The 15,765-nt window shown below is 40.5% G+C and overlaps 1 protein-coding gene across 1 annotated transcript in view; it reads right to left on the bottom strand.

Annotated features, from left to right (window-relative positions):
* Positions 1-1,999: 1,999 nt before the first annotated feature.
* YY1 (YY1 transcription factor) overlaps positions 2,000-15,765 on the bottom strand; it is a 21,668-nt gene continuing 7,902 nt past the window's right edge. The window contains exons 3-5 of the mRNA XM_012803413.2: positions 9,859-9,919; positions 8,109-8,267; positions 2,000-7,028 (exon numbers count right to left, since the gene is read on the bottom strand). Coding sequence (XP_012658867.2) covers positions 6,846-7,028; positions 8,109-8,267; positions 9,859-9,919 — 403 coding nt within the window. The 3' untranslated portion in view covers positions 2,000-6,845. The remainder of the gene's footprint in view (positions 7,029-8,108; positions 8,268-9,858; positions 9,920-15,765) is intronic.

Genomic DNA, 15,765 nt, shown 5'->3' with positions numbered 1-15,765 from the left:
AACTCCTGGGCTCAAGCGAGTCTCCTGCCTCAGCCTCCCAAGTAGCTGGGACCACAGGCGCCCGCCACAACGCCCGGCCATTTTTTAGTTGCAGCCATCATTGTTGTTTGGCAGGCCCGGGCTGGAGATTCGAACCCGTCACCTTAGGTGTATGTGGCTGGCGCCTTAGCTGCTTGAGCCACAGGCGCCAAGCCCTGAGGAGGGGTCTTAAGAGGTGAGGAGCAGCTCCTGCCAAGTGAGGGACAGAGGGAGGGGAAGTGGAAGGATGGGCAGCATCCAGGGCCAGAGAGCAGATGGGGCTGAGACTTGTGAGAAAGCGCAGGAGGAAGCCAGGCACACATATTAGAGCTGCTTGGACTTGTCCTACCTCCTTCCTCTCCAGCCCAACTCTGCTTTATTCACAGCACTTACCCATTATCTGTGTTTCATCTGATGGCATCTCCTCTGCAAGATGTAATGCAAGTGCTACTGGCGCAATGCCATTGGTGCCTAAAACAGTGAGTGAACCAGGGAATTCAGGATAGGAAAACTTTGGAAATTAAAACTGCAAGAGGGCAGTGAGGGACAGGACAGCAATCACTCAGAAGGGTTGTGGCTGAGCTTTGAGGGTGGAAGGAACTATTTTTTCTCCAGCAGAAAATGGTGAGCCACTGCAGGTTAGAATGCAGTGGTGAGAACCCCATTAGAAAACATGCACAGTGGGTGACATCTCCACAGACCGAAAGGAGTATAGCTGGGGCCAGGAGGAGCTAACAGGCAGGTGTGCCAATGGGAGACCCTGAGGGCCCCTTCTAAGCCCAGGAACCATATTCAGGTAGGACAGAAAGGCCAGTGAACCACGTGCTGCTTTCAGAGGGAGTTGGAGATGGGGTTAGTGGCAAGCAGACTATAGTGGAAGCCAGGTAGGCCTAGACTTTTGCAAATAACCCCCTAAGCTTGTTTCCTCACCCACAACCTGGTGATAACGCTACCTTGGTTCCCAAAAGGGTTATTTGGAGGAGTAAATGAAATGACATGGGATCCTGGGCACAGTCAGGCGAAGATCTGGGCAAGTACAAAGGAAGAGACGTTGGATTCATTTTTATCTGGGGGTACCTACAGAAAGCAATTCCAGAGCCTTTAGTTCCTGTCCATCTAAAATGTACCAAAGTGCAATTTTTCACCATGGCTCTTCCTCAGCAGAGCTTTATTCTACCTTGGCCCTACTGAGCTCATGTAAGCCTAGAAGTGCCACTTCAGCAATATTTTGTCAGTAGCCCCTTCTATCACTAGCAAAAAGAAGTCACATGTATTGATAAAGAACCTTACTCTGCAGCACTTCAAATGCAAGAGCCCCAGTCATGGGAGGAAAATACTGCTCTGTATTTTGCTTTTGTCTAAATCCTCAGCAGTTCTCAGTATACAAGGTGTCCTAAGTCTCCATATATAAGGAAAATGGGAAATTGTTGCTAAATGTATCTTTCTTGACAAAATATTCATTATAAAATTTCATAAAGAGGTGGCCAACATGTAGAGAATATAACGAGTATTTTGTAAAGAAAGGTACATTTAGCTAAAATTTCCCATTTTCCCTAGGTATGGCAACTATATGGGCAACTTTTCAGACACCCTGTATATCATCTAGTTCTTATGAGAGTCCCAGTAAGCTTTTCTTTTTGGCTCTGGAGCTTCTGGGGCTGACGCAGATCACAGGCTCAGCTGCCTGAGAATTTCATTTGAGCTGCGCTTTCTGAAAAGTGAGGTTCTCCTTAAAACTCTTTCTGGCTTACTAGTCCATCTTGGAGCTGGAAGGTTAAGAAAGCATTTCTTGCAGGTATGGAACTAAATCTAAATCCTGAGAGTTTCCATTCCTGTGTGAGAAGGAAAGCCACAAGGATCTCCCTATGGTCAGTTTAGGTACCCTCAGACCAGGCAAGCTTATTGCTGGGTTTAACAAGTAATGAAGGCCAACAAAACAGGTGGCTTAGAGGAGTGAGGAACAAAGAACCACAGGCATTAAAAAGCTTAACATTATGCATTTATTATATTTTATAGAGCCATGTTATACATGCTTGGTGCTTCAAACTGAGTTATCAATGTTTTTCCGGATGCAAAGCCATCTGACGCTTGATGCGGATGCCTTAAATACTATAATATTTGTGTCTATGACCTATGAGCTAAGGAAAAACCAAGGACAATTCCAGAAATGGCGAAGAACACTTAAGAAAAAAGATGTACATGAGACACAATGCTAAGTCCTTGAGCCAGGGCCTATAGGAGTTATCAGAAAGTGAATAAAAACATAATTTTTCTCATCACCTGTAGATAACAGAGCCTCATTAACAGGTCTGGATATTGGAGAAGGAAAGGTTTTCCTGTTTGGAGGCCCTTTTCCCCTCCACAATGTATGCAGTAAACAGAACAGACCACAGCAATATCCCAATGCTTTACAGTGGCTGTCTGATGAAGAGCAATCAATTTACTCAAACTTGCCACTTTGTGCTTCAGATGAATGAGATACCACCACACTCACCCTCTGCAGACTCCCAGAATACTAACTAGAACCATCAGGGCCGGCTGGGTTGCCCAGCATAGTCAGAGCCCTCCATTTGGCAGCTCATGCCTTCTTGCACCCAGTTTGTGGGAGGTTTTATTTGCCTGCTGACCACATACCAATGTACAACTTCAACATTCCCCTCCAGCTTTTCTAAGGAGCGCTTCACCAACATACCACCCATCCCTTCTTCACCAAGTCTCCAACCAGTCCCAGCTTAAAGATCCTCTCTAGCACCATACTGACCACTCAGGCCTAGGGCAGGTGCCAGAAAGCCTCTTAGCCCTGTATCTTTCTGTGGGCAAGGCTGGCCCCTCTTCTAACTGATGCTACGTCTGAGGGGCCTATACTTAAACCACCTTCAGGTAACCAGGGAATCTGAACCCAATCTGAGCAGTTAACAAGATAAACCAAAGGTTTCTAATTTAAAGTGAAATGACACCTAGCCAGCAGCCAGTCAAATGCTGTTGCACAGGTAAGAGTTGATTCAGAAGGCATGGGATCCCTTCTGTAAAGTCAAAGAGCAGGCTATGAAGTGCATGACCGGAAGTCCAAGTACAGCTGTAGTTTCAGATTCTTCCCCACCTCAAGATTAAAAGTTTGGGTGGGATGTACCTGCAAGATCTTCTGGGCCTGAATTCTGCAGCAGCACTACAATCACACAAATGTTAAGGAAGCTGGGGCAAAGGACACAAATGTCCTCTATGGCCAGAAGTCTAAGGCAGTCCAGTGATAGTCAAGGAGCTGAGGCAGGCCAGGAGAGAAGGCCTCATGGCACAGGGATGCCACCAAGAACACAACTGTGAACAGCTTCAGTTCATACTGTTTTTCAGGGATCTTTGCTTCTAGTGGCGGTTAGATGTCAAGAAAATAGAAGTAACTTACAGATTTAATATGGACATCTTAAGCCACGCTGATTGCAAATTACACAGCAGTCACAGACAAAGGAAGTGATCACTTCTCTCTGCCTGTAGTGGGGATGGAGGTTGATGGAATTATTAGTTTCTAATTTAAAAAACTTATTAAAATTTGGTTCCCCTGTTCCACAAATTCAGGTCTGAGATGTGAGACACAGTAAAGTAAGTGGGTTTTGCCAGGCAGAGTGCAAAGTGCAAACAACTGATATGGGAGCAACAAACCCATGTTAAGAACGCTCAAGCAACTTGACGGGTAGGTTTCTTGCTTACTGAAGTGACTCACCTATTTGTAAGGAAATAAACTTGAACTCTGCTTAGAAACATGGGCAGGCAATGCCAAACTGTTCACTAAGAGGTCTTATTTAGCAAAATAAAGGACATTTAGAAGAACTTGTACATTAAACCAAACAGAAAAAAATCTTGATTTTCCCCAGACCTTCAGGTCTTGAGTCTGGGCAAAGCACATAAACACCATATAAAACCAAAAGCATGAGTTCTGGAAAATAAATGTCACTTTGGGGTGACAGTTCCTTATACAAATTTTTTGTTCCCCCTTCCTAACCTCACTACCAAAAAGGGCGGAAATAATGGATTCAAAAATAGAAAACAACATCTTGTTAAGTGTAAACTTATCCTCTGGAGTTATTATATTACATATGCTAGAAACATGCATTTATTTCTGCTTCAGATGTAAGAAAATATGTCTATTAGTCTTACTTATAAATTAGATTAATCCTCAAGACAAAGAACTGTTAGAACATTTCAAATTTTAGTAAATTATATCTTTAGCAAAATTATAAATTCTGAACACAAGCAAATGGGTTTAAGCTAACCCCCAGTGAAAACTACCTCTACTTTTTATAGTGTTGCTCATTTATTAGTTTCCTACACTAACTAATGGAAATTCAGAGTGCTATGTGAACAAGAAATGAAGTTAACTCTGCAGACTGAGAAGACATGTGAACAGAGAAAGAGTCCAGGGGAGTAATGGCTATTCCACTCAGAGACACAAAGGGACAGAAGAGATGACCAAAGGCATCCCCCAAGGGATCAAGGCACAGAGGAAGAGGGGCCTCCTTCCACCAGGAGCCTGGCTCCTGCAAGTCATGGCATGGCTCCCAGGCTGCTGGCAGTACTTCTCACAGCACAGGTATGCTCTGCTGTGGGCCCTTGGGCAAAGTCCTGAGAATAGTGCCAGGCATCAGTGCAGCTTAATGCTGGGCAAGAGGGCAATGCGGCTCTGTATCTGATACAAGAACAAACTGGAATAGTATTTCAGTACAGCCACACCCAAACCGCTCAACCTGACAGTGGGAAGGGAATCCTTTGCCCAAGTCTTGTCAGATAATCCCATGTTCTCATTAGGGCATATGTCTGTGAAGGGGACCTCTACCATGGGCTTACCTCTCCTGACTGCCAGATATAGCAAAGCCTGGCATATGCAAAGAATACCTATGGTCTTCTGATTAACTCAGTTCCATCAAACTACTAATGGACAACAGATTCTGGACGAATAGAAAAAGAGCCTCAAGTTGTATTTTTCATTCATGATTCAAAAGGCACTTCAAAATTCCATAGAGCCGCAGGGTCACTGTTATTAGGTCACCCATCCACCTGTACCAATGGAGAAGCTGAAAGAGATCAGGCTACCTGTCTGAGCTGATGGTGTTCTGGCCATTTTGTAAATAAATCTGACATTAGTAGTTTGTCATTTACCTTGCGGAGTCAAGCATACACAGCACATAAGACACTTAACATGTTTGCATTTTAAATCAATGAATGGAATTTTGTTGTATCATGGCAATTTATAAAATAGTCAATAAGTCTGATATTTGACCCTAAGTAAAGCCCAAAATTATAATCGTATATTTAAGAGGTCACAATATGATAAATAAAGTACTCATTGAGCACAGCTTCCTAATAATCTAATCACCTTCCCAAATCTGTACCCAGTATCCATTTAGAAGCATGAAATTAAGCTACTGGCGCTCAACTGCCATATTTGCTTGGCATTTAATAAGGTCTCCACTAGATGGAGGAACAAAGGCTCTGAAACCAAATAACCAACAACTGTAATCATTTCTTGCTAAACAAGCTAAGGACCCCTGGAGCTCCCTCTGAAGGAAGCCCAGGTGATGGAAAGGTCTGGTCTTCCTTCTGTGCTCCCCCATTGCCAGCTAGCACCTTACCTTGGGAGGCACTCAGGCCAAGACACAGATGCTTCACTCACGCACTTGTAGGAGCAGGTTAAAATCACATCCTACCACCAATGGCCTGGTATGGGGTACTCTGAGGTAGCTCCTTAACTCGGGATGCCTGTTACTTATTCACTTTCAGAATTCAGGACAGATAGGAAATATTAAAATATTCATGCATCGCTTTAATCACAAATCACTGTAATTGAGTGCAAAATAAAGGAAACTTGAGTTGCTTTATTTAGCTTCCAATTTCTGGGAGGCTCAAGAATTATAAGTATTCTGGACAACCAAAGAAAATAAGACTGTGCTTACAGATCTTTTTCTGCCATATTCTTTCTTTAGGATTGCTATTTTATTGTTGCCCTTTCTGTTACATGAGATGTACACATCAGGTGTTAAAAGGTACAATACATTCTACAACTGAGCACCACTTTCTGTAACTGAACAGGCAAAGAAATTACACTGAACATCAGCATCTGGCAGTATTTTTTGGAAAAAAAAAGTGACTAAAATGGGTTTAAATTGATTAACACTATTAAATCACATCTAATATTTGATACTACATGATTCAATACAGCTATACGATACAATTATACAAAATGTGTTAACATCAAAGAATACAACCAAAATTAAGATAGCAAACAAAACCTATATAACTTTTTTTTACAGGAAAATACTTTTGAAGTATGCATGTAACTGCCCATTCTTTTAAAGAAAATCTACTGCAAGCAAAGTTATCAACCTCCAGAAAAATCACACATAGCATTACTAAGCATATTCCCAAAAAGTGTACAATATGCACACTTGGAAAATACAAAATTAAAAAAATTGTAAGCAACAGGTGAGCTTCATATTTATAAGAATGTGAAAAGAAGTCCCATTTTTAGCACTGTTGTATAAAGAATTGTCTTTTGATGCGAAGTTCATGAATTGTCCTCCTGTTGGGACCACACTTTACAAAAACACCGTGTTTTTGAAACGAGATTACAGAGCAAGATAGAGCATCTTAGCAATGTCATCTTATTAAAGTTTTTTTTTTAATTTTTACTACTTTATCAAAACATGTCCCTTAGGTGTGTAGGATTCATTTTTAAAATTCTTCCTAGAAATAATATACAAAGGAGAGGCATATTTATTCCCAATTACACTCCTGGAAGATGCTTCCCGTGGTCAAGAAGGGTCTTCTCTCTCTTCTTTTCACTGGTTGTTTTTGGCCTTAGCATGTGTTAAGATGTGAGATTTCAGGTTAGTTGACTGAGCAAACTTCTTATTACAACCATCGAAGGGGCACACATAGGGCCTGTCTCCGGTATGGATTCGCACATGTGTGCGCAAATTGAAGTCCAGTGAAAAGCGTTTCCCACAGCCTTCGAATGTGCACTGTTGAGGAAAGACCAGAGATCAACCCATGCAGAAACTCTGACCAGACCCCAGAGAGTCAGTACCAAACACTTTGGCTCCCTGCCCGTAGCAAACTTTCTAGATATAGTCTAGAATTAGTGGCCAGGGATCTCTTGACTCTGCCATGTTGGACAACCCCTAAAATCCATGGATAGCCCTCCTGAATCTTTTATTATTTATTTTATTTTTTTGAGAGAGTTTCACTCTGTCGTCCTGGGTAGAGTACTGTGGCATCACATAGCTCACAGCAATCTGAAATTCATAGGCTTAAGTAATCCTCTTGCCTCAGCCTCCCCAGTAACTGGGACTACAGGCACCTGCCACAATGCCCAGCTATTTTTTCTATTTTTTGTAGAGATGGGATCTTGCTCTTGTTCAGACTGATCTCAAACTCCTGAGCTCAAGCAATCCACGTTCCTTGGCTTCCCAGAGTGCTAGGATTATAGGCGTGAGCCATCAAACCAGCCATCTCCTGAATCTTTTAAACACAATGGGAAAACAGCAAGAATTATCCTAAATATCAGTTTAAGTCCCTAGTAAAACACAAACGATTAAGCAGGTTCCAAAGAGAACCTAATGATGTGCTGCTGCTTTTTTTTTTTTTTTTGCAGTTTTTTTGGCTGGGGCTGGGTTTGAACCTGCCACCTCTGGCATGTGGGGCTGGTGCCTTATTCCTCTGAGCCACAGCGCCACCCATGATATGCTTCTTAAAATGAGATAAATTTCTAACAATTAATAATCCAGTATGCTTCAATCCTATAGTTAACTGCATTAGAAATTTAGATTTAAGTGTGCTCCTGTTTTTCTACTTGCCATAAAGTGTGCTCTACAAACACTAATACATTCTGTATCTAGTACCATGGATTATACTTTAAGGAGGTCAAGAGGCTGGGAAACCTTTCTTTGTGACTCAGCAGGAGATCATGTCTATTTTTCATTAAGGAGCAATTATAAGACCCCGACTCTCTGGGCTGGCACCTCCTGTGTTCTCAAATTGCCTATACCTGCTGTGTTTAGAAGGGCAAGGTCAGTGCAAAGGGGAGAAGGGACTGGCTCTACCTGAAAGGGCTTCTCTCCAGTATGAACCAGTTGGTGTCGTTTTAGTTTTGAGCTCTCAACAAAAGCTTTGCCACATTCTGCACAGACGTGGACTCTGGGACCGTGGGTGTGCAGATGTTTTCTCATGGCAGAGTTATCCCTGAACATCTTTGTGCAGCCCTTAAAACAGAGAAAGAAGCTTAGTGGTTCACAATGCAAACTGTCAGAAAGGATTCAATCACTTAATAGCCTTTACTGACTTATTTAAACAAAACAACCTCCCCACCTCCAACCCATTTAAATTTTACTTAGTATTACAATAGAACATTTAATAATCTAAGACAAAAACAGACAGTGGAAAAGTATTATCATTTAATGCAAACCCTTGTTTTACAGATGAGGAAACTGAGGCTTAGAGATGTCTTTAAGTAGACTTGCCCAAGGTCACACTACTAGTAGTAGCCAAACTGGGAGTAGAACCCAACACCCTGGCTTCCAGCTACACCACAGCCACCTCACCCAACTATGTCCCCCAAAATGAAGTAACAGAAGCACTGATAAATAAATGGAGTTAAAATGACGGTAGTCCACCACTACCTTTGGTGGGCCCCATATTCTGTGCTGCAACAATGGGCTGTCATTCTCCATCGCCTACTGTTCCCTCTTCTCTCTTTGCCTCTTTCCCCTTCTTGACAGAGAAAGAAGCAAGAGGGTCTCCAAGGAATGGCAACTACAGAAGAAATTTATTTTGTGAGACACTAGGAAAAGGAAGAAGCAGGCAAATTGATACCAGTGCAAGGGGGGGAAGGCAGATGGATGTGTGGTGCTCGAGAGAAGCATATCCTTAACAATTTCTTCTGCAGTTGTTGCCCAATAATGGGGTGAATGGGGGAAATGATAAGACAGCATGACAGAAGGACAGCACAAAAATCACCACTGGACAGCTTCACAGGCACGATGGGGAGCCACAGTTTTTTCACCTTGACCTCTAGGTTGAGTTCCCATTTAGAAAATGGAATTTTAAAATATTTAATTGGTATACAATATATACATGCATCAAAAATCACACTTTACCCCATAAAAGTGTACAGTTCTTATGTGTCAATTAGAAGTCAAAGAAAACTTAAAATTTTTAAAGTAGTATACAGGAGAAGCTAAAGAGATGACAGGCACTTAAGGCTTAACTGTTTTCAAACGCTTATCTTTGGCCCTAGGAGAAATCACTACTTTTCAAAATCTCTACATTAAAAGCATTAAAAAAGAACACAAAGAACTTTGTGAACGCATAGTCATTCTGGGGCAGTATCAAGAAACTAAATTCATCCTTCTCCAATAGTTGATTTTTTAAAATTATCTTTTCCATTCATAATTTCTCCCGTTTTGTTTCTCTGTACCTACACGATACTTCATTTTTCTGATAGTTTTATATCCAAGTAAGCCTGAAAATAAACCCCACCAAATACCACAAAGTACTTTTCAGGTTACCTTTTTACTGTAAAGACTACCTACATTTGAAAACAATTAAGTACCACAATAATAATGCACAATTAACAGGGTTAAGTATATAAAAAAAATTGTGAAGGAAATTATGAAGTCTATCATTTGGCTTACTCTAGCAACATCCGAAATAATTTCCAAATTCCATAATAAGTCTATGATCTAAGAGTGAGACACAAAGCAGTATCTTAAGGCTGATGTGTCCAAATTTCTTATAAACTCTCTAAAACTTCACTAATGGTTTAATGAACACTTTCCCCCTAGCATTACTTACTTTATGAGGGCAAGCTATTGTTCTTGGAGCATCGTCTTCTTTAATTTTCCTTGGCTTCATTCTTATCAAAAGAAAAAAAAAACAGAGAGATTTGTAGGAGTGGGTAGATTTAACTGGTATAAAAATCATGAAGTTCCTAAAATGCTTTCCTTATAGGTACCAAAACTAAAATTATAGTACGTTTCCATAAAGGAGAAAGGATGGGATAACTGACACTCACTGAGTGCCAATGACTGTGATGTATCCTTCCCACTTTATAAGATAAGGGTGTTGAAGCTCAGAAAGGGTGAGTTGCTCCCTACAATCTCATAGCTGGTACAGCCTGCAAAAGGACTACAATCTGTGTGATTCAAATACCTGCTCTTTCCTCCAAACTTTAAAAAATACAAAGATCAATAGCCCAGACAGCCACAAACAAATATGGTAAGAAGCAGAGTATCCAAAAGCAGTTACTGTGATGATAAAGGTGCCTTATGAAGAGAACACTGAAGTGTCTTAAAAATACATTTCTGTCCACTCAAAAAAAGCACAAAGTGGGTCAAATATGGGTCCATTTTATATGGATACAAATGATGGTTAAGATCTACCATTTTAACCAGGTGTGCTGGCACACACCTAGAGGCTGAGCTACCCCCAGAAGCTACGACAGGATTGCTTCAGCCAGGAGGTTGAGGCTATAGTGTGCCGTGACAGCCCTTGTGAATAGCCACTGCACTCTAGCCTGCTCAACACAGCAAGAGCCTATCTCTTAAAAAGGAATGATAAAAACATTTTAAAATATTCATCATTTGGGCTTGGTGCCTGTAGCTCGGCGGCTAGGGTGCCAGCCACATACACCGGAGTTGGCACGTTAGAACCTGGGCCTGCCAAACAATGATGACTACAACCAAAATATAGCTGGGCATTGTGGCGGGCGCCTGCAGTCCCAGCTACTTGGGTGGCCGAGGCAAAGACAATCGCTTAAGCCCAAGAGTTGGAGGTTGCTGAGTTGTGATGCCACAGCATTCTACTGAGGGCGATAAAGTGAGACTCTGTGTCTAAAAAAATAAAAATAACACTCTGGGAGGCGAAGGCAGGCATTGCTTGAACTCAGGAATAATTTGAGACCAGCCTAAGAGCAAGACCCTATGACTACTAGAAACAAAAAATTAGCTGGGCATTGTGGCGGGCATCTGTAGGCCCAGCTACTTGGGAAGCTGAGGCAAGAGCCCAAGAGTTTTAAGTTGCTGTGAGATATGATGACACCACAGCATTCTTACCCAGGGGGACAGAGTAAGACTTTGCCTCAAAAAAAAGTCATTTTAAAGGGTGCAGAATAGTCCTTTTAAATGAAGTTTTATATACAGTAAGTATAAAATATGTCTCGAAGCAAACACAACAAATCATTAGCAATGGTTACTTTGGGAAGGAGTCCCTAGTGGACAGGTGGGGACACCAGGTACTCTATTTGTCACTATAGCATTAACTTTTGGTAAGGGGTGAGGCAGGAGGGAGATTATTTTTTCCTAAAAATAAGATCATTTATTTTGAAAGACAGAGATGTCTGCTCCTACTTCTGGTCAGGGTCTTAGAAGCTAACACATTTCCAAATTCCATAATAAGCCTATGATTCAAGAGTGAGACACAAAGTAATATCTTAAGGCTGACTTGTCCAAATTTCTTATAAACTCACAGTTTAACGAACAATTTTCCCTTAGCATTACTTACTTTATGAGTAACAAGAGTCCTGGTAATGTGGGCACCACCTGGGAAAGCCCTGTGTGAAATTACTATCTAGAGAGTCTGCTGATTTGGTAACTTGCCTATCTGCTATTTCCTTTGAACCAACCTCTGGCCTTCTGTTAAAACCTTCTCCCCAGGCCAGGGGTGGTGACTCACACTCTGGGAGGCTGAGGTGGATGGATTACCTGAGCTCATGAGTTCAAAGACCAGCCTGAGCTAAAGCAAGACCCCATCTTTATTAAAAATAGGAAAACTGAAGCAAGAGGACTGCTTGAGTCTGAGTCTGAGTTTGCTGTGAGCTAGGGTGCCACGGCACTCTACCCAGGACAACAACTTGAGACTCTGTCTCAAAAAAAATAAAAATTACAACAAAACAAAAACCAAAAAGCTTCTTCCCAAATACTCCCCATGGGTTTTTGTTTGGCAGACGGGTGATAAATTAAGAGTTCCTAGAAAAACTAGAGAAGATAATTTATATCTCTGAAAGACATTCTTTTTTTTTTTTCTAGCATTGCCATCTCACATCCCTCCATGAGGGTTTTTATATATATATATATTTTTTTTTTATTTTGAGACAGTCTTACTCTGTTGCCCTGGGCAGAGTACCATCGCATTACAGCTCACAGCAACCTCAAACTTCTGGGCTCAAGAGAGCCTCTTGCCTCAGTTTTTCTATTTTTAGTAGAGATGAGGTCTTGCTCTTGTTCAGGTTGGTCTCAAACTCCTGAACTCAAGCACCTGGCCTACCCACCTGGCCTCCCAGAGTGGTAGGATTACAGGCATGAGCCACTGGGCCAGGCCTGAGGGTTCTTACTTAATGAACAACTAAGCCAATAATTCTTTACAGTCAAAACTCATTTATAAAAGATTGTATCTTTTGAAAACAGTGATTACTTCTGTCATCTTTAAGTTAACAAAGGCCCAAACAATGTCTTCCTTCCTGTGATCTAGGAAAAGGATTACCTGGATTCATATTATTTTATAAAACCTGAACTCATGAAATCATGTGACTAAATTTTCTATGCCTTAGAAGAGTATAGGAGAATAATATATCTGGTAGCTATTACTCATCTCAATGAAGTCTGTTCAAGATTATACTTGACAATTTCTACTTTAAATTCTATGAGAACATTTTCATACTGGTATCCTTCCTCACCCAAACCCTGTGGATACTAGTTTTTTCTTTCTTATAAATGGATTATAGATTGAAAATTCCTAGTCTAAAAATGTAAAATCCTAAATGCTCCAAAATCTGTAACTACTTGACCAGCAATTTGACATCACAAGCAGAAAATTTCACACCTGACTCTCATGTGATAGGGTACAGTCAAAAGATAGTCAAAACATTGTTTCATGCACAAAATTAATTTCATGTTTAGACTGGTTCCCCACTCTCATGATAGCTTGTTATACATATATGCAAATATTCCCAAACGTGACGGTCCCAAGCATTTCAGATAAGGAACACTCAATCTGTACTATCACATTAGTTAGTAAACAAGGCTCTGATTTAGTCTTTGTTATCTTAAATACTAATAAATCCTGGAGTGTTACTATTTTTTTAAAAACTCTATTGGACTTGACTGGAGTTCTGCTCTAAGCTCACAAAACCAGGTAGTACATTTGGTGTCACTGCGCCACCTGGAGGTCACATTAGTATGAAAAACAACAGTAATTCATTCATATGAAAGGTTTTTTTTTTTTTTTTTTTGCAGTTTTGGCCGGGCTGGGCTTGAACCCACCACCTCCGGTATTTGGGGCTGGCGCCCTACTCCTTGAGCCACAGGCACCACCTCATATGAAAGGTTTCTATTTCACTCAAATATTAATAATTTTTAAATGTACATTAAGAACTAACCTATACTAAGTTCTAATCTTTCCAGTTAAGGAAGTTTACACATTGATAGTTCCACTGAAATGTTCTATGTGCTGACAGTGGTGACGACTACATGACTGTGTTTGCCCACATAAATAAAATGGTACATACCTAATAAAGAGGTGAATCTTTTTTTTTTTTTTAGACAGAATCTCACTATGTCGCCCTCAGTAGAGTGCTGCGGTGTCACAGCTCAGAGAAACCTCAAATTCCTGAGTTTAAGCGATTCCCTTGCCTCACCCTCCCAAGTAGCTGGGACTACAGGCGCCCATCACAATTGCTATTTCTTGTTGCAGTTGTTGTTTAGCTGGCCTGGGCTGAGTATGAACCCACCAGCCTCAGCGTATGTGGCCAGGGCCCTACTCACTGAGCTATAGGCACTCAGCCAAGAGGTGAATTTTATATAAATTTTATTTTAATAAACCTGAATTAAGGGGGATTTCCCCCCCATGTTTTCTTAGATTTAATCCTAGGAATTCAATTTATTGAAAAGACATTTATCATGAAAAATTCAAATATATACAAAAGTAAAGAAGATAATCTCATGCACCACTTACCCAACTCTTTTAATTTATTATAGATATTTTTTCTTAAAATGCCATTTTCAAAATGTGTGTAGTCCTTGGAAATCTCCTCCTTCACTACTGAATGGCAAATGCAGCAATATATATTGGTGAATTTTACATTTTAATTGAATGCAAACAATGAAAAGGTCATTTTTAGTATTTAGTAAAGACTAAAATGAGTATCTTCTCAACTCTCCTTAACTACTCAGGGGCAACTAAATTTGCGTTTCCCTTTTACCAACTGCAATACTTTACAAAGATCTTTTGAACCCAGAGACAATGATGACAACAGCATGGACATTATGGACAAGACAGCATGGGATGTGTGACTTGGAGCTGATTTCTACTAGCTGCATGACCTTGAGCAAACTACTTAACTTCTCAGCCTTGGTTTCTTATTCTGTAAAAAGATATACAACTTACTTTACAGCTGTGAGGATTAAAAGAGATGATGTATGTTAAGCACTTGGGAAATGATAGCTGTTATTACTACTGGCTATAATGTTAAATAGGCCTCACTAAAAACAAATTCATTCTTTTATTTTCTTTTTAGAAGTAGCTATAGACAAGGTTAGTGTGTTAGGATGAGGGTAAGGTTTAGGATTAGGAGTTAGGGCAAGGATTAGGGTTACGGTTGGGGCTAAAAATGAGTTCATTCTTGAAAAATATCATGCCAGTTGTGCTTAACCCCACAGATGGTTCTGGTGCTCCAAACCACCCTTTTTGACTGAAGGACTGAGGGACTGGCGAAATCATGACACTAGTAGAAAAACACCCCTCAATGTATTACATATTATATGGTGGAGGAGTTTCCTGTTCAAATAAAGATGAAGAATATATTCCCATAATAAATAAAATTTTTAAAAAAGAGTATGTTCCCTACGCTGGATTTATAGTACCTTATTCTGGCATATGTGGAAGAAATAACATTGTAAAGAAGAAAGCCCAGAATCCAAATTTGCAGGAACTTCTGATCACACTTTTAGCACAGTTCTGTGTAAATCAAAAGTTCCAACCTAGTCTATAAACATGCCAGTGTCTCAGGAACAGAGATAAAACATTTTTGGAACAGTAATTCTTTAATGAAAATAAGCTTCTTTCCTACAAAACAAGCTTGAGTTCTAGACCAGAACCACCAATTTCCATCTGTGCTGGAGAACATTAGTTCCTGTAGTACAGCTACCATTTCCAAGTATGATTCACTTCTCTTCTTTGTGCAAAGATAATATTCCTTAGACAAATGAAACAAATATTGTTTAAATCAACTATCACTTAAACAGCATATATTCATGGGTCAATACTGAAGAGTTTTAAGGTATTTTCACCTCCATTATCAATTTCATCTTTAATTCTGTGAAAGAATCAGGGTGGTTTGTGAACAACAACAACAAAACTAATTTGGGATTGGCCTAAACACTATTCACTTTAATCTTTTCATACCAAAGGTCCAATTTTAATGAAATAGGCACAAAGATTGTCAACTTAACTGGAAAATGGAATTTGTCAAGTCCCACTCACTGACCACTTTTTGAAGTTATTTATAGAACAGACATACCTGGAAAAAGCAAAGTCATCTACAGTCCCACCTCCCCAATGCCATGACTTTCAAATGAAAGGTCATTCTTTCTTTTCTTTTCTTTTTTTTTTTTGAGACAGAGCCTCAAGCGATCCCCCTGGGTAAAGTACTGTGGCATCACAGTTCACAGCAACCTCCAACTCCTGGGCTCAAGCAAGTCTCCTGCC

The sequence above is a fragment of the Otolemur garnettii genome, unplaced genomic scaffold, assembly GCF_000181295.1.
Source record: "Otolemur garnettii isolate 467f Iridium unplaced genomic scaffold, OtoGar3 scaffold00020, whole genome shotgun sequence".
Taxonomy (NCBI): domain Eukaryota; kingdom Metazoa; phylum Chordata; class Mammalia; order Primates; family Galagidae; genus Otolemur; species Otolemur garnettii.
This window is presented reverse-complemented; position numbering and strand designations above follow the sequence as displayed.